Below are 20548 nucleotides of genomic sequence, written 5' to 3'. Positions count from 1 at the left end.
AAGCAACAATTTCTTGATACAGCCCCTTCAGCTACCCCCATGCGGACGCCCCTGTTAAGATACTTATATTAACCCCGACAACACCCCATTCAAACACATAAAATCTCTCAATTTCTCATTCATTTATAGTGACGATCAATTTTGGGCAATTAAAGTTCAATTTGCTCCGCTCCCAAAAAATTAATAAGAATTAACTTGATAGAAATCGACGATAATTATTCGTCCAAGATTACAAATGTAATCCAAACTCAATTTTGTACAAAATCCTTCTAGATTGTTTGTGTGTTGACGGACAGGATATGAAGTCTAGTCGACGTATTTTGTTATGTAAGTTACAGTAAATAGTAAATACATGCATGAATATTATAATATTGTGGACATTGATCACGTCTTCATATTTTCTCTTTCTTTTTTTCTATTTGAGAAAATGTAATTTGGACTATACGTCTTTTTGTTACTTACTTACTTATTTTCTATAATTATTATCTATTTATTATTTTAATAGACTGAGTTGTATGTTTAGGGATTATATCTAATGTATAGATACACACATATAATAAATAGTGTTGTTCTTAAGTGATCATTACTCAAATAATGATATTATCCCTTTAAAGTATGCACATAGATAGTGTAGTTTCTTATTTTTCGATGTATTTATTGAAGGATAATAAGTGGCCCGTCAACACAAAAGTAAGATAGAAGGATTTTTAACAAAATTGAATACAGATTACATTTCTATCCTTTGAGGAATCAGGGGCGTCCGCAGGGGTTCTATCCCCTCCAACCCAAATTAAGGAGCTCCTGCTTTTTACTGAAAAATTTAATTTTTGAAATTTTTTCACAAAAATTTAATTTTTTGTGAACAGGTGGGAATTTTCGATTTTTTTTCCCAAGTAATTTAATGTTTGAAACTTTATTTTTAAATTTTTTTCCTTAAAATTTAATTTTCTGTAAATAGCTATAGATTTTTTTTAATTTTCTCGAAAAATTTAATATTTCAAAGTTAATTATTGAAATTTTTTACAAAATATTTTAGTTTTAATAACAGCAGTGGATTTTTGAATTTTTTTTTCCAGAAAATTGAATATTTGAAATTAAATTTTCTGTAAACAGCTACGGATTTTTTCAATAAAAAAATCTGTAACTTGTTTTTCAGAAAACTTTAATTTATCATATTTTTTCCGCCATTTTTTTTTCTACAAAAATCCAAAACTAGGCCCCTTCTAAAATATATTTCTGCTGATACCCCGCTTAAATCAAATAAATGGTCTAAACTATAGCTAAATACTTTGTTATTTTCACACATCCCACAAATTTAAATACAAGGCCTATCAATATGAAATATTGTACTGTAAATTAAAATAATTAAATTTTTCATCTTTTCTTGATTTTTGTTCAAGATTAATTTTATGTTGACGCGCCACATTTATATTTTAGGATTGATCTTGGACTTGACAGGGACATATCACATAAATAGTAGGAGATTTAATTATTTTTAGTTTCGCTATAGGGAGAAAGGATGAGTTTATTTTTCGTACTCTTCCAAAACCAAGCCCCCCAAAAAAAAAAAAAAAAAAATATATATATAAATACGCAAAATAAACAATACGTCACAATAAACGAAAGATCCATTTTTATATGAAATGGACCATAATAATACCTCAATATACGTCTCTTAAATCAAATAAAGGTATGAAACTATAGCTAAGATTCTTAGGTCTCATAACTCATTCCACAAATTTGAATATAAATCTTAGAATTGACTTAAATATGTTAATGAAATATTGGGTTTTGTTAATAACTAGATGATCAACCATATATAATAACAGGGAGACTCGCTCTTCAGCTGTCGGCAGCCATTTTATGTATTCATCTATATCTGTTTATATTAATATATCTATCTAGAAAAATTTTCTATATAAACTTCATTTTGATCATAAGTGTTTTTATTAAGTATAATTATAATTTTGTTTCAATTACTTTTATAGATAATATTTAAAGCTTTTGAATCACTGATTCTTGAAAAGGATTTGCATTGAAAGGGACTTCCGGATAAGATCTGTTTTGAATTGTTCCGAGGTGTTGTTTGCTTCATTATTCAATCGAATTTTAGAGTAAATTAATTTATTTTGTAATTTTAGAACGTGGTTATTTAAATGTGAAAATTTAAAGTGTGCGGTTTAAGATCCTTAAATATCTATGACTTTTCATTACATTTTGTAATACGCAGCTGGTAATAGCGTTTTGAATGAATGTTGCCTTGGTTTTTAGAACTCCTTACATTTTTAGTCTCAAAAGGCTCTCTGTTTCTTTGCATATTTCTATTACGTCTTTTGATGGAAACAAAAGACCATCATTAGATTTTTTTGCTATCAAAGAATAATTATGGCTGTCCGTTACATAGCTGTAAAGAGATTCCAAGCACTCAGGACATACTAAATGCGTGGAGACTGATATGATAATATATCCACCAATATAAACAACAACACATTCTTTCAATTGAGAAAGACTTGGGACGAAAGGAGGCACATCGAAGTGACCATGGTCACAAATTAGTAAATTTTTTTCATCTAGGCCATACTCCTTGATCAATGGCAAATCTTCATCATCAAAGAATCGGAAAACTACTGATGGTTTCCTCTTGTTCTTTGAGGTAGTGAAGAGCGACACTGTATCATCCAGCCTTCTGCAATTACCACCGCTATCAGAGACATGGTGCCTAACTAATAGCCGCTTATAAATGGAGGAAAACTGGGACATGTTGGATTATTATTGCTTCCCAAATGAGACCTTATGGCACAAAAGAATAACTATATGATCCTGAAAAAGAATTAAAAATTGGAACAATATTAAAGTAGAATTCACATACACTAGGTAATATGTATAAATATCTACCTGAGATAGTTTGTAAGTTAGAAGATCCTTTTAGATTTAACTAGAGAGTCAAATATGCCGCAAATTGAAGTAATTGATTCAATGAATCCAACAAAAGCAGTTCTTTTACGCGTTTTGACCAAAGGCTTACCAAATTCATCCTTCAATTCAGAAAGATATAAAACCATATCTTGAACGATTGGTTTACAAAAGTCTTCATTTCCAATTCTCAGAGGAGATTTGAATCCTTTGGCCAATGGATTTTCGCTGTTGGTGAAATCAAAAAGTCTATCAAATCTTCTAAGAAACTCAACTGTTCCTTCAAGAATTTCTAAACTCCGGTAAATGAAGATCCTTTTTACAGAACTCGATCCCATCTGCTACAGATGAACTAATGAGTTGAGTAGCAAAGTTTACCTGTTGATATAAACAAATTAATTATTAAACATTTTTTCGTTTAACATTTTTCACATACCTTCATTTTTATATTATGGAAGTTAGTGTGATTTTTCCTTAGTTTATTTGCAGCTAGTAGTCCTTTTGACGTTTGAAGTTTTCCAATTCTTGTAGGTACTTCCATTCAACTCTTCTGCCGTCTTTATCAACCATAACTTTGCAAATGTATTCCTAACTAACTTTATAATGGCATGTGTCTAGTAGCATAAATACTTTTTGGTGGCGATCACTGGGGTGAAGGAAATAGGTCTGAAATCTCTTTCCCGGTTCCAAATTACCTCCCAATTCTTTCAACATTGCTTGGTGACAGAATAGGCCCGTCAAAAGTTAATGAAGTCCCTTTTATATTAATAGTATGGAGTCTCCTAAGACATTATTTTACAAGATTGGCTTTTTCGGACACAGTGAATGAAAAAATGAGCCACCGGAACTTTCCAATTCGAGTTTAAAGAAACAACCATGAATACAAGAACCTCAGATGCCGTCACAGTTTGACCAATTTCTTCTTCGTTAAGCCTCATGTTGATATATCCATTAAAGCCTTTCCTATTCCATTGAATTTTGACATTTCATCTAAGGTCAAATTTACAAAAAAATTCTTCTTCAGATTGATGGGCTTTATTGGCCTTACATTGTAGGATATCAAAAGAAGATTGAGTAAATCCTGGGTTACTATCTACATTAGAATACCAGTTTCTAATTGTACTGAGACTTAGTAAGCGAAAGTCGAATGTCTTCCTTACATAATTATAGGTTTTAGTCTAATAAAATGACAATGTCAAAGCGAACGCTCAAAGGTCATGAGAGTAGCTGCTACGACTTCCCTTTCCATTATTTCCGATTTGTCTCCTCTTCAAAAGATTTTTAGGTCCGTCCGACATTGTTTCAAGAATAGATGTCGCCTCTTCGGACATCCACCTCTTGGACTTCAATTCATTGACTACGTCAACTAAGGTTGATAACTCCTTACCTAACTTTTTTTTCCCCCATCTGGCCTTTTTTTATCTCGATGTGAGGTAGGAAATCATATTTCTCTGCCATTGGAGTTTCTTCTTGATGTTTTGATCTGATTAAAAGACAGTAGGGATGAACCAAACCTACATTATTTTGAGCTTGTAGGAACCTAATATCTAGCGCTGGCTCAGGAGACGTTTCACAACTTTGGTATATGAGGAATTGGTTCTAGCTAAATCTTCTTGAAGATAAGACGGAAATGCTTTGAATATCGTAGGCACATCCATAGTTCTATTAAAATACTCAGGATCAAAATGTTGGCAACAAATCCTTGAATACTCCTTTGGAGTAAAGTTCTTCAACTTGAGGTTCCTTACCCATTTCCGGCACTTCTCTGAATCCTTCAGAAATTGATAAAATGAAAATCCACTCCTAGCAACACATTCTATGCTATGATGCTATGTCATGTCAGAATAATTAATGATTCTGAGTTCTTGCACCCAAACGCAACACAAGACATAATTTGCAATTTCACTTTAAAGCTTAGCTATGAATAACTTAAGAATACATAAAATGCCTGCCGACAGCTGAGGGGCGAGACTCCTTTTTATTATTTGAGTTGTGCATCCAGTTATTACTTATTAATTATTATATAGGCCGGTGGTTGTATGTTTATGAAGGAACTTGACTCGAGAAAGTTAAAACATAAAACGACTTGATTGAGAGTTCTTTAATATCGCCAGACTAGAACAATGAACATGTACTATCTAGTTTTTATAGCTCATAATTATAATAATAAATAATATACTAGATCCCACCTAAAGAGACTATAATAGAAAAAGGCATCAAGAACGTTTTTTTCTTATTTTTAATTCTGATTCGTCTATAATTCAGTATATGCGCTTTATCATCTCTTGCGCAGTTCATTGTTATGTAACATAATTTGACTAAGATAAATTTAATGTAATTTGATAGAAGTTTTCTACGCTTCCGACAGGGTTTTGTATTTTTCTTTAGAATAAACCAGAAACATAAACTATTAATTAAAACTATAGTTTATAGTATCTGAATCATAATTATGCTCATGAAGGCCGGGTATTTATATTCCATATTTTTTTAATAGAAGTTACGTGAATCCTGAACATGCCTAGAGTCCTTCAGACTCCTTTATCCTTTTTTAGTCTTTTTAATCCCACCAGTATATGAAGTAAAAAAATAAACGTGGATTTTCTTGAATTGTGTTCAATATTATTTTTATGTTGATTGGCAAGGGTAATGAATCAATATCCTAGTATTTAATCCTGTTTTTGCTTTGCTGTCTATGCTATGATGCTATGTCATGTCAGAATAATTAAATGATTCCGAGTCGTGTACGATAAAAACAACTTAATACATCTTTTAGCTTTTTCCCCTCTAAACATTATACAATATTTTATGAACAAAAATCACTCAAATGTCAATTTTGAATATCACTTTATTGGCGTGTCTACATATTGTTATACAGAAAAAAATAAATAGTATCAATTATCATCATCAACAAACAGATTTTGTAGGATATATTTTCTATTATATAATGCTACTCCCTACAAATATATTTGAAAATGGATTTGGTAGTAGTAGTTGGTGTGTGTGTGTGAAAAGTATAATAATTAATTACTTAATTGTATAATTTATTATAGAGAAGGATAGGTTCTTTTTATTTTTTATAATATATATATAAATATATTTTTTTGGACAATCTTTCACTACAAAATTAATGTCTTTTCAAATATATACATACTATATGTATTTATGTTATTACTAACGAATAAAATTTTACTTTTTTAATAATATATAAAATTAACAGCTGAATGAAAACTTATTTTTTGATGGTTTCATTTAATTAATTGATAATAAACAAATGGAAAACAGAAACTAACAATTGAACAATCAAATTAAATCTTTTGGAATAAATTAACGTATTTTTTTTTTGTTTTGTTTGGATAATGATTAAATAATTATAATATATGTATATATTCTATAATAATATATATACAAAGAACTTGTATATTATTGACCTATGAAATAATAATTAATTAATTTTGGCATGATCATCACAAAATATATATGTAAAGTAATAACACTATTATTACGAAAAAATACAACGCAAGTCTTTGAGTAGTAAATAATAACTAATTGATTATAATAGTATATTAATTATAATTATAAGGTGCACTATGAATGTACTTTTCAACCGTAATTAAATTTCACAAAAATAAATAAAGGCTTTCTTCCAACAACTTTGATTCTATTTTTTTTTTTTTTTTTTTTTTTTTTGAAATCTTCCCATATAACAACATCAATAATAATAATTAATTAACTATCATTATTATCATCATCGTCATCATTATTATATTCATTCAAATCCGTCGTCTTGAAAGAAGAATAATAAAATCAAGAATAATCAGTCTTTTTGGATAAAAGCGGCATAGGATGACCTCTTTGAGTAAGGACCTCAAAACGTTTGAAAGTATAATTTATGAAAACCCAATCCTTGTAGCCAGTGTTACCCTCTTGAGGTGGATAAGCCGTAGGAATTTTAAGATCCACGTCTGGAAAGTCGTCAAAGTTTGATGTATCATCAATTGATTTTACTTCGACTTGTATAGCTGCAGGGCGCTCGCGAACATGTTCCCAATCCGTGCCTAGAAACACATAAATAATGAATACAAAAGAGAAATTAACAAACAGTAAAGAAAATATATATGTAAAAAAAAAAAGAAACGAATAAGATTAATTATTGCAGGTAAAACAATTACCTTTAAAAAAAGGTAAGGCTTTTATATCGTCAAGATTTTTCACTCTACGATCCGCTTCGTTACAAAACCTATCATACACAAATAAAAATTATACTCTCTCTCTCATGTTTTTTATGTATGTCATACTTGAGAATGGTTTCCTTGGCCTGCTCAGAAATGGGAACTTCGGGTGGAAATACGAGGGTGTCTTTCCAATGCATGATTTTTCTATAGGTATCTTGGGGATTTTCACTACAAAATGGTGGATATCCTATTAACATCTCATACATAATCACACCAAGACTCCACCAATCACAGCTTGAATTGTATCCCGTCTGAAATAATAAATAAATAAAGTATACAGTATATAAATATACTCAATATCTAGGATATAATATAAAGAGATATGTGCGGAAGTTTTTTCCCCCGCTGGATAGAAAATTTTCAGCTTTAAAAGCACGGTAATTAATTCACATTTCAATATTTTTTTTAAATAAGAGGAATAGCATCAATATCTTCTATTAGTATTATAATATACTTTTATCTACAAAAACTCGATTATTTCCACAAATAATACGCTAATTAAATAGCATGTTTAACAATAAAAAGTGCATATTAAATAATAAACATGGAAAAACCAGACAAGAAGCTATCAAACTAAGATGATACAAATTTAATGCATCACTCATCTTAAATTAAATCCCAAGCTACAGTTTAATTCATTATTAACTCACAACACTGGGTTGTGATGCTTTCAGTAAGTATGTTATGCCTTGTAATATCAAATATACAATTTTTTTAAATAAACATTGAAGTCTTGAATGATAGATAAAAAATCCTGTATTATAATGAATACCCTTGATGACATCTTGTTCGAGAATATCCTCAATTTGCGATATATATTAACAAGAAAATGTGGGATCTTCGATTCCGTTATGATTTTTTTTTTTAATTTGATGATTCAAATATATTTTGTCTGTAGTCTATATGTTTTTGATACAATAATATTTGATGGTTTTTTCAAGCCTATCTGCAAAAATCAATCACACTGTTTTTTTTATCGTTCCCTCTTTATTATATCCCAGTGTATGTATATAGAAAGACGATTGTACATAGATACATACATCCGTGAGTATGATGGTAACTAATATTATTATTATGCTTATAACTAGTATAAACATACATATACAAAAGGTATTTAGAACTAAAAGTACCTGTAAAAACACTTCCGGTGCGATATAATCGGGAGTGCCAACTGTCGAATAAGCCAACTGTCTACGGTTACGTTTCCAACTTTCTGCTCTTCTTTTAGAATCCATAGGATTACAAGAATTAAAGTCGGAGGCCCTCACTTGTGAAAGATCCCTGTAAAACTCTGTGCGGTGAGATTTTTTAAGGCCTGTACATAGACCAAAGTCAGAAAGTTTTATATGTCCTCTTGAGTCTAATAATAAGTTGTCTGGTTTGATATCCCTAATGAAAGATAGAAATGTATTAATAGACATTTCAAAATCATTTACAAAGATGAATGAGAACTTTAAGCTTGACAATCTTAGTGGCAATGATGATAAAATTGCTATTTAAAAGCCTAACAAAAACAAAACTAACCTATGAATGAAGCCTAATTTGTGAATGGATTCAATGGCAATAGCAGTTTCAGAGACGTAAAACTGAGCACACTCTTCTGACAATGTATCTTTTTTCATGAGGAGAGTCATCATATCGCCTGTAAGAAGACATTAGTATTATTAATTAGTTAAAGTATAATTATAATTAGCTTCGTTAAATCATATTTTAAAAAAAATGAATGCCTCAATAAATTATTCAATTCGTTAAAAAAAAGAAGGAGATTTGTTGAGATTTATTTTCTCTTATTATATTATTGTAACGATGATTATAATTCTTTGATTCATAAAAACCCGTAACAGATGTGTGCACAGCACATCTACAAGTTAATTTTTTGAATGAATAATAATCACTCACCCCCTGGCAGGAATTCCATAATAAGATAAAGGTTCACAGGATCTTGAAAGGAGTAGTACATTTTTACAACCCATTGATGATCCGCTTCGACTAAAATATCTCTTTCAGCTCGCACATGAGCAACTTGTTCTTTTTCAACCATATCCGCTTTCCTTAGAACCTTCATGGCGTATACATGTCCCGTATCCCGCTTTTGAACAAGTCTCACTTCACCAAAAGCTCCTCTTCCAATGACTTTGATGGGATCAAAGTCATCCACTCCCAGGCGCGATCGTTTAAGTCTCAAAAACTCTGTTTCTTTTACTGCATGTTGCTGTCGTTTCTCGGTTTTTTGAGCTTCTGGGATTGCATCATCTTTTAAAGACTCTTCTAATCGTTGAAGACTGGAATATAAATATAAATAAATATGTATTTAATCATTCGTTTTTAATCAGAGCGTGTGTAGCGTATGAGGAAGTAAAATTATACGGATATCATGTGTTTAATACATATTACAAATTATGTGGCACCTCAATATAAAAAAATCTTGAAAAAAAATCGAGAAAAGGAAAACACATCCCATATATATTTCATCTTCATATTATATTTACAGACAAACATCCCAATATTTCATGGACTTACCCAGGAATGTTTAGAACCTGTATTTGACTTAAGATACTAAATTTAGTCCCTTCAAATACAATTTTTCAAAATATAATTCTTTAATTGTGAGAATGAATTTTTTCAACTCTTAAGTATTGATACTTTCGACGCACCCAAAGGATTAGGTGCTCAGAATAATTTGTTGGTAGATATAAAGGATTATTAATTATTCGTCAAAGAATACAAAACATGTACCATCCCTATTCAACTATAGCTTGTTTTTGTGTTGATAGGCCACATGACATAATATGTATTAGCACTAGGCAGATATATTTATTTATATTAACGATTTATGACAAAATATAATTACATACATACCGATGTTTTCTTTCTTTGTGCTGAGAAATGAGATTACTATAATAATTTTCTAGGGTTACTTTGGCTTGTGTGGCTTTGTCAAGCGTATGGCCGGAAAATCTGATACTCATATTATCAGGAGTAGATATTGGACTAAGAACACCTAGAAGAAGGAAGAAAATATGCCATATGATTAAAAAAATAAATAAGTATGACTGATTGGAACTACACATACATAAATATAATAATCTTTCTCTCATCTTATTTATACATATAATGTGTTGTATAGCATAAGAAAAACATATGATATGAGAACAATCCTGAATTTGCTCCCTTTCTAAACATTTAGATAAAACTTTTCACTGACGTCATAGATTGCATCATAATTGAAGAAAACGCAATCTTGGGGTCTCAAGCTTGATATTTTTAGTACATCAAATGGACAAACTTCCAATAAATCATCATTTAACTCCTTTTAACGGCTTTAAGAATAAAAAAGACTTAATATCTTCTTGTAATAATACTTTGGGGCAATGATAAAAAGTGAAATATGGATATACTTCAGAGTAAATATACTAAAAATCCCTATCAAATGGTTAGATTCATCCGATTAATATTATTTTGATCGATTAGGGACGAGAAAAGTACGATAATTAGAGAAACATATCTTATCATTTCCTCTTTAATTGTCAACAATACTATGGAAATAAGATTGTATAACGACGCTATTCGAAATATTTAATAGATATTATTCTCTGATATGAAATAAAATTTGGCAATAGAGGGATACTTTTTTGATAAAAAGTTAAAGTTTAATTCCTTTTTCAAAAAATTGGTTTTTTAGTCCAATTTCGATCTCCAATGGTTTACTATTTTCCTTAATATTAATGAAAACAAAACAAAAATTGATTGTTATAAAACTAGGCCCTCGAAATGGCAGACATTCAAAATACTAACGTTACATGAATTGCTGTATAGACAGTAGTAGTACAAAGGGTATTAAAAATTTATTTGTATACGTTTCTCTTTCTTTTTCTACGTCTAAATAGACAGATTTTATTATTAGTTAGAATATATTTGAATTTATATCATCGCCAAATGGGTTTGTTCCCTTTCTAAGACGCATAAGGGTGATTGCGCAAAAAGAAAAGAATGAAGGAGGGAGAGAGGGGGGAGAAATATTGCAAAAATGGTTACTACATACATACAAAGATAATTGAACTACTTGCCCTGGATATTATTATTTTTATATATTTCTTCTTTCTTTCAGTTTCGTAGATAATGAATTATTAATTTAATCGAATGAATATGATCGCAAACAAAATTTAATAAGAGACACATGTATGGTCGAATAAAAAAGAAGTATCATTTAAATGGTTGTTTTTTTTTAAATATATATAAATATTTACCAATATTTTTTATTTATTTCCCCCAAAAAAAAAAAAGCATTATGATTTTTTTTTGTTCCTTAATTATGACATTTAGAAAGCTTTACATTCATAATGTATAATATATGCTTTAGAAAGGCGAATATGTAACTCAAAAAAGAAAAAGAAGCACCAAGAGAATGAATTCAGGTGGTAACTACTAACTACTTTATAAAAATAAGTAAAAATAATAAGAACCTTGGATATCACAATCTTCCACACTTCTTCCCCCCTGAGGGATCGACCGAATAACAGACGGAACTTGTAAGGATTGCGTTACGCGATTCCCTCTAATAGGAGATCCTCCTCCAGACGAACGACTTGGAGACTTTGAGGATCCAACTTGACTCTGTTTGGGCTTACGATGAAAGCTCATCTTACCCCAAGATGTCAAATGAGTTGTCATGACTTGTTATTCGATGATGAAAAAGGCAAACAAATGAACGCAAGGAGAGCTGAGAGATTCAAGGTCCCCCCTATTTGAATGCCGTTCTGTGGTTTTTTCTCTTTCACAAGAGTCTGTTATGATCCGTGCACAATTAATTAACTGATGAAAGCCGCTAAAGCGGAGGTAGTGGAAGAATAGCCATGAATATGTACTACTAGTAACAAAAACAACAGCAACATCAGGTCGTGAACCTTTTTTTGGAGGAGTTCCATCTAAGGGATTGTGTCTAGTGGATTCATACGGTGACGTTAGTTTAGTTTTGGGTAGACAAACGACAATAATAAAAACACATATTAACAAACTAAGGGGGACGATAATAATAACAACGGCACCAAGAACCAAGGCCGGAGGGAGAATGACGAAACAGAGAAAAACAACTACTAAGGAGAACACGAGAAGCAGACGTCATAAGAGAGAGAGAGAAAGAACGATAGAGAACTCTTTCTAGCTCCTTTCACTTTGAAAATCACAAGGAAAAGAGAGAGCTGAGCGCTGGAGAAAACTTCTTTTACTCTCTCTCTCTCTTTTCAAATAACGAAATCATTTCCATTCTGTAGATAGCTGGCTGACAAAGAGTTATGCACGTCTATACATACATAAATATTTTATTTACAATACAACCATGTCAGTCCATTCTCGAAAGTCGTAGTAGTGAATAACGATAAGGTAGATAGAGATCAGTTCCCTCTTTCTTCCTTTTTAAATGAATATACATAAAGTATGACAAGAATATTGAAAATCATCCCGGCTTTCCTTGAAGCGAGAAAAAAGAAAGGCCCTTTAAGCCCGAAACTTCCTTCATGACTATTATTATATATATTATTCTTATTATTATAAAAGGAAGAAAGTGCCAAGCGGCAACGTAACCTCAGCAGCTACGACACACATCCTTAGCTTATCGTTGTTATTTGATAGCATCCCTGTATGTATTGGAGATGATACTCTCATATTGTAGTAACATCTCTCTTGTACCATCCAATATGAGACGACAATGTAATGTAACCTTGATCTTTCTTATAATAGCAAAAATATCCTACCAAGGCACTTACATATTATGTATTATATAAATATATTCTTTCATAAAGAATAATTTGGCCTGTCTTTCCCAAGTCACGCATTAATGCTTCCTTACTACTATACATACTACATATTATAAGGTTCTTTGCCAAAATACATTTATATTTAATTACTAAAAGCATGAATGCTTTAAAGTAAGTTAAAATGTATATATAAAAGTATAATATTCATATGCGAGTTCAGGTGCGGGAGGGTATGGCCTATGCCAGGGAACACAATTCATTTCAGTGAATGCACTATAAGAGAGAGAGAGAGGGGGAAGAGAAATTTTAAGAAGAGGAAAAAAAAAAAAAGAGTCAAATGACGTACGTCGAGCTCTGAGGATAGTCGTATGATGACTATTGAATGTCACGTGATGATGAAACATTTGCAGAAAACACGAATTACATCCTCTTATTTAGAAAATAGAATAAATAATAACGTATTATAACTAAGTAGGTAGTATATCAATATATGTATACAAAATCATACTTATGATGTACACATATTAGCTATAAACTTTTATTACCAGTACGTACAAACCAGATTTTGAAGGTTAAAAGGAGAGAGAGAAAGAGAAGAAGAAAATAGAAAGAAAAGAAAGAAATTAATTTTTACTTGCAATGCCCTTTCTGCTACCACCGCAACTACTATTTTTCCTCTCTTCGCTCCCACCATTTTGTAATTTGGTCTTTTCTGACGAATGGGGGGACTCAGTGGTCATCAGTATGTTGTCAAGCATTCTATATACAAAAGAGGAGCAAGAGGTAGAGTCCTCTTGTCGGTAGTGATGGCGACGACAACGAGGGCGACTTCCTTCGTCTTCATTGAGAGTCACGAAATTAACTTTTCGTCCTTTTCCGATGGTCCCTCCACTAGGGTTGCAACTACCGCCTTGTTTCAGCATTGCTATTATGACAGACGCTTTTCTTCCTCCTCCTCAGAGTCGCACACACACACACATCCATGAAACAAAGCAAAGCTAAAAATTGCAAATGAAACAAAGGAACTACTAATTTATCTTCAACATCAGGTTTATTACAAAACACTGATAATAATAATAAGGACTGAAAATAGTACATGTTATTTTCTCCAATGTAGTATAATAAGGCACCTTTATTGATATTAAAAACTACATACATAGTTATTGATAAGGACTCCTTCCCTTCCTTCATGTTATAATAAATATAAAACGTAGCCCATAGGTTAGGTAGTGAGTTGAAATACGACAATATATTTAAAAGGAACGAAGAAGGGAACAGGCAAAAGGCGTAAGCGCTTACTTACTTACATACATGAAGAAACATGGATGATTTTTTTTAAATTTTTTTTTTGAAAAATTGAATCCCTACTATTAATGAGATCCCTAAAATGAGGAGCCTTTTTGCGAAATAAATAAACAGATAAAAATCCAACAGATGTCACTTATTCAATACGCAGTTACTAATTAGTAGTTACTCTACACACAGAATGTGTACGGGAAAATGGGTCATCCTAAGCAAACAAACGACTAAAAAGCTTGTAAATAAAATATGCATTCCTCAATATCATAATTCATAATGTATATAAACATATAGCAGGGCATAGGCACACAGATAGAATGAAGTAAAAAGTGAATGAAAAAACAATTACCGTTATAATGAACCAGGAATGGTTCAAAGAGTACTACAAGGGATAATAACGGATTTTTGTGTTTTTATGACTGAGTGTATAATTAATAATAATAATATATATTATTAAAAAGGAGTTCTAATAGTATTTTGACTCGTTATAATATTAAAACGTTTTTTTTATCACTTGTATGTTTTTGGTTACAGATGTTGTTCAATCAATGTGTTGATTTTCCTCTAACCAAATCATTTTGCAAAGAAAAAAACAGACCATGATAGAAAAAGATAATAATAAAGTGTAGTAAAAAATGGACCACAAAGAAATGGCGTTTTGCTCAGTACTACAAAAATACAATGCTATACGACCGCAATGAACGAGTGAATCAGAGAGAGAGAAACGATTCATAATTATCAGTGTACATACTACATATGAGGTATATAAAAACATACTTAATTACTACTTCGTAACATCCGTAGATGGAACGAATGTCATATGTTGTTCTTGTTGCTTCAACTGTTTCTACTTAGTAATGTAATCACGTTCACAAATGACGAACAATCTCTCTCTCTCTCCCTCTTATATACGTACATAGTACCAGACTTATTAAGAGTTTTTTTTTACTCAATGGATATCAAGGCCAACGGATATATTATGTATATGTCTTACTACTTAATAAAGCTCTAATTACTTCTACTGTCTTTAATTCTTTCCCTTAGAATGATATAAAATCATGTCTGAAGTTTACTCAACCATAAAACTTGTATGTTTGACAATCTTAATGACTTGTTGAATATTATCAACATCTATTTCATTGTAGATATCCTTACGCTATATAATTACAAATACATATATCATATGAAATCCTTTTCTATCATTTAGTCAACTCCCATATAGTATGTAATATGTGGGGTGTCAACATAAATACAATCTTGGACGAAAAAAAAGAGAAAATCCTAATTAATTTTTGTTTTTATAAATACAGCCCAATATTCCTTCGACATATTTGAGTCAATTGTAGAATTTGTATTCAAATCTGCGGGATGAGTTAAGATGTAAAAGAATGTTAGCTATAGTTTGAAACTTTTATTTGATTAAATATTGGCCCGGATATGGCCTATCAACCATAAAATTTCATTCTTTTATAGTAACGATCCTTTTTTGACTACTATAAGTGGAATTTGCGACGCCTCCAAACTAAGAATAATTTGTTGATAGAAATTGAGGAAATATCGTCCAAGAAAGAATAAAAATGTAATCCACGTTCAATTTCTATAAAATTGAAAATTTTAGCTTGATTCACATATTTACAAAAAACGAGAGCTATGGCATTATGATAATGACATAATGATGACAATGCTAATAATTAAAGGGATGATGATACCACTCTAATAAAGTGAAAATGATACAAAACCATGTCTGAAATTTACTCAACCATAAAACTTGTATCTCTGACAATCATAATGACTTGTTGAATATTATCAATCTCTCTTTTATTGTAGTTATAGATATATTCTACAATTACAAATACAATGTATATATCATATGAAATCCTTTCTATCAATTAATCAACCCTTCTCCAATACAGTATGTAATATGTTGTACGTCAATATAAAAACAATTTTGAACAAAAATAAAAAAAAAGAGAAAATCCTAATTTTTTTTTTTTTACTTTATAAAGACATACAGCCGAATATTCCATAGATATATCTGAGTCAATTATTTATAGGCTATATATTGTAATTTGTGGTATGATACCTAAGAATTTTAGCTATACCTTATTTTGAGGATCAATTTTGGCAACTCTAATTGCAATTTGAGGCGTACCGTAAGGGTTAACAATAATAGATTATTGATAGAAATTTAAAATAATTCGTTTAAGAATACAAGTGTAACCGAAACTCAATTTTGAGCCTTCTAGCTTAGCCACATATAAAAATATCTTCTCTTACTTGAAATAGGATCCGAAGAGGACGAAGAATAGGACTCATGAAGTGAGCAAAAGTTCTCTTTATCCTTAGAAGGTCCACCTCCGCCGTTGCTATGCTTCCGACGTTTGAGTTCATAAAATTTCATGACGGATACAAACTTCTTCAAAGTTATTATGATGCTAAAGAGTTTCTTTATAATATTATGTGTAGAATGTTGATCCGTGTTGTCGATGGTTGTTCCCGTCTTGGAACAATAGGTATTTTCTCAATTAATTAGACAAATATAACGTTTATAACCTCTATATAGTCACATGTGTATTATAACAGAGGCAAATTTTCTAATAAAAATCACATATCACTTATATAATATCACTGCTATTCCTTGTTGATAGAAAATTGTACGTAACTTCTTCCACGAAATCCAAAAGTTCGTTGATACATATATAATATAATATTATGTGCAGTTATATATTATATATATTCTAATAACCTGGAAGAGAGAGAAAAAACAGGATTTTCACTTTCTATATTAAATAGTACATTTTGAACCGGAAAATTGTCAAGAATCACATCGTGTAGAACGTTTGAATACAATATACTACATAAAAAATAGTCATAAGTGTAACATAAAATGAATCAATAATAATCCCTTGTGCTGTAGTCTGTATTATTCATAAGTAGTAATAAGGATCTTTGGAAATCCGATTGGCACAATTTTTTTTTCTTCCTCAAATTAATGCGCGACTCTCTCTTTTTGTATTTTATAATATTTATCCATAATGAATTCGTTATTTTGCTTGTTTTCTTGCTCTAAAAAGAAAACTTATTCAAGGTCTTTAACCCAAAAAGATGTGAAAAACAAGTTCAAGGAGCAAGCAAGCATTGGAAAACCTTTCTTTCCTTCAAAAATCTATAGAATAGTAGCGAAGGAAAAACTGTTCCTTATATATATTAGGGTGGTTCGCTCTTAAAAAAATAAATGAACTTTTATTTTCATTCTCTCACCCTCTCAATAGTGAAAATAATATTAACTTCCTGTGCCAAAAGTTGTAAGGTTTGAGCAACATTTATTCGTGACCTCTCATGCCTCATAAACTTTTTAATAAAACATTCAATTTTTCAGCATTTGCGTACGTTTTTATTTTCAAACACAAATGAAACGTAGAATAAATTAAAATTTTACATCCACCGAGAAGAAACGAGTGCACCAAATAATTGTTCGTTATGTGGATAAGTATTTTTTGATAGCATACATAGTAAATAATCTAATTGATCTTTTAATAGGAGTGGAATATCGGGATAAAATTTATTTGTGCTTATAGACAAAGATAGTATTGTAATTTTATTAGGAAAAAATAGGAGATATCAAATTGTACGGCTAATTTTTCAAAATAGAGCAAGGCACTAAGAAACATTAAATATCAATTTAAGTGAAAATTTTCCTCACAACGTAGTTTTATTATCTAAGGAACAAAATGGAAGGGCGAGACAAGGGTAAAATTAAAACATTAATTTTTAAGAGCCACCCTAATATATATTATGTATGTATAGAAAAGGCCTAATAGTAGCCTCAAGTTATTATTGCATGCATAGACAAAAAGTAAGTATCATAGGTATGTATTATAGTATTGTATATCGATGTAAGGAAGACACATAAAACAAGCTCCTGTCAAACTAGTCTCAAACATCCAAGACTGATAATACTTATAGAAAGTGAAATGCATATTTTATTTGTGAATCAACTATTATTATATTATACTTTTTTTTAAGTTGTGATGAAAAGGAAGAAGGATTCCATTCCAAGGGCTTGAGCATGGAGAAGGACGGGTTTGCATATACGGGGGCTCAGACATGAGCATGACTATCATAACTTAAAATCACTTCACAAGGGTTGTTTCACACAACAATGACACAAACATTGATATAAGTAACTGACTTAACTAATTAAATATGATGTAGTACGTATATACACAAACTAAATCAGTTGCTATATTAAACTGAGGAGTAATATAAATAATATTATTCTTATGATGTGTAGTAGTATCAGCTATCAAGTATGTCGTATGTAGTACTTAGTTATTCTGCATTATTATAAAATACACACACGTAAATTGGAAAGAAGTCTGCTGTAGACTGTAGTACTAGCTATCGTCTATGGAGGATTGCCGTGACTTGAATGTCCACCACGGCAGGGAGTGCGGAACAGTCATCATCATGATCCTTCATTCCGCTTCCTCTCTTAACTCTCTTTTTCCCAGCGAGCAAAGCACGACGTCGTTACAGCAGCACTAGCACCTGAAGAAGCCAGCACTCCGCTAGCTGTATACCTTCTCACTCCTCCACTATAATAATAAATACACGATAAATACTAATTTATATACTGTATGTGATTAATACTACACTTTCTTCTTCCGAGTTTATATAAATAGACAGCTCACAATACATACGTACATGTTACAATAATAAGACGAGGATCAGACCTCACTATCGAAAGACTTTTTCGTAGTAGTTATTCCTCTTCCTCACTCCTCCTGTAGGTCCCTCATTCTCTGAAAAAGAAAGAAAAATACATTCATCGTCATTACGACTCTGCAATTCTTTTTATTTTTTCTAGCTGCGTCTTCTCATAATATATCATTTTATAGATCCGTATTGTTAGCAACGTGGAAGATGTGTCAAACCTCTTTTTTTATTTCCCAGCAGCTCCGCTGAGGGAGCTTCACAGGAGATGTTCTGAAGGAAAAAGTTAAAAAACAAACAAACATTTAAATACTTTTTTATATTACTGTCCCCAGCATGGTCTCAGTAGTAGTTTGGCTACATGAGTCACACGTTGGTGTGCAAAAAATATAGGATGCCCTACTTATTATTTATTAATTATTATCCCCCTGCCTGACTGCAAATTTTAAAGAAATGTACTCACACACTTAACCTAAAGGACTCTAAGCACCTTTAACTTAACCTAACTTATTAGTAGCTAGGTGTATACAACAAAAAAATGTACTTTTCCTTTGTTCTCGACCTTTGTCCTTTGATTTCAAAAAATAAGACTTAGTAGAAGATAACGGCAAAGTATTTTGAAGAAGAGCTTGTAACTTAAGTAATAAGTAACAAACAATGGTTATTGTAGTGTAGTTAAAAGGAGGGTGTGATGCGATGTTTCCTTACTATTTACGCACATACACAACACAAGCTGTGGATCAACCTTTGTTTGGTACTTAAGTACATGGATTGAGCTAAATAATAACCAAAAAATACGTTCCTATCTTTACGTATTATAATTTTCTTTCTTGTTCCTTTAAGTGTATTATGTTATATGTATAACTCCACGTGCTGTGTCGGATAGAGGGGTAATAAAAAGGATATAATTTTGAAATGGTTTTCGCCTCCTGAATAATGGTGACATCATATCACGAAATAACTAGTTTCTAAAGTTCCTTTTTAAAGCTATCTGAGAGTTGTTTTTTTGATATTCTATACTAAGGAACATGTTACATGATCCCAATATATTCTAATCACTCCTCTACCCCACTAAATAATAATTAAAGCAGTATAAACTGCTTTATCAACCTATTATAAACAAAAATAGGTTAGATATTCATATACAATTTCATAGGTACTTATCAAGAACATATCAACTGAGTTAGTAACTAATAACTTAGTCAATAAGAAAATTTCACCTATATATTTTATGTAGGTTGACTTTGTATTTACTATTTCGCCTCTACTTCATCGACCAATGAAAATACATCAATAGCTTACTAACAACTAGAATACTATCCATGCCTTTGTTAAACTTGACAAAAAGTCCATAAAATGCCATGAATTCTTGGGCTGATTTCTTTCTTTTACTTCGTTGTAGTTTGTTTACAAGGGCTGTCCACAGGATTATATATATATATTTTTTTTGGGGGGGCTGATTTTTGGATTTTTTTCCTAATAATATCCAAAAATTAAATTTTTGTGCAAAAATATTTCAAAAATTAAATTTATAATATTTAATTTTGTTCAAAAACATTTCTAAAATGTACAACTCTACACAAAAAAATAAATTTAATGTAAATCATATTCAAAAATTATTCCTCAAATATAATT

The 20548-nt window shown here is 30.9% G+C and overlaps 1 protein-coding gene across 12 annotated transcripts; it reads right to left on the bottom strand.

Moving 5' to 3' along the window:
* Positions 1–5740: 5740 nt before the first annotated feature.
* Positions 5741–19152, bottom strand: LOC121117286 (Serine/threonine-protein kinase tricornered). 12 transcript variants are annotated; one of them, XM_040711661.2, is made up of 11 exons: positions 18905–19049; positions 18213–18795; positions 16475–16943; positions 13533–13896; positions 10005–10146; positions 9045–9427; positions 8670–8787; positions 8276–8534; positions 7209–7396; positions 7083–7150; positions 5741–6968 (listed from the first exon to the last, which is right to left on the bottom strand). In XM_040711661.2, the coding sequence occupies exons 4-11, from the start codon at positions 13819–13821 to the stop codon at positions 6718–6720; spliced, it is 1698 nt and encodes a 565-aa protein (XP_040567595.1). In that variant the 5' UTR covers positions 13822–13896; positions 16475–16943; positions 18213–18795; positions 18905–19049; the 3' UTR covers positions 5741–6717. The 12 variants fall into 12 exon arrangements, with proteins under 12 accessions (XP_040567595.1, XP_040567597.1, XP_040567601.1 ...); XM_040711663.2 differs by having other exon boundaries at positions 18558–18795; XM_040711667.2 differs by lacking the exon at positions 13533–13896 and having other exon boundaries at positions 18905–19137.
* Between the last annotated feature and the right edge of the window lie 1396 nt (positions 19153–20548).

This window comes from Lepeophtheirus salmonis, chromosome 5 (genome assembly GCF_016086655.4).
Source record: "Lepeophtheirus salmonis chromosome 5, UVic_Lsal_1.4, whole genome shotgun sequence".
Lineage (NCBI taxonomy): Eukaryota > Metazoa > Arthropoda > Copepoda > Siphonostomatoida > Caligidae > Lepeophtheirus > Lepeophtheirus salmonis.
This window is presented reverse-complemented; position numbering and strand designations above follow the sequence as displayed.

Coding starts and splice junctions, on each gene's coding strand:
- LOC121117286 (XM_040711661.2), bottom strand. CDS start 13,821: ATGCTGAAACAAGGCGGTAGTTGCAACCCTAGTGGAGGGACCATCGGA. Junction 7,397..8,275: donor CACCGGAAGTGTTTTTACAG/GTACTTTTAGTT, acceptor TTATTATTTCAG/ACGGGATACAATTCAAGCTG. Junction 6,969..7,082: donor AGCCTTACCTTTTTTTAAAG/GTAATTGTTTTA, acceptor ATGTGTTTCTAG/GCACGGATTGGGAACATGTT.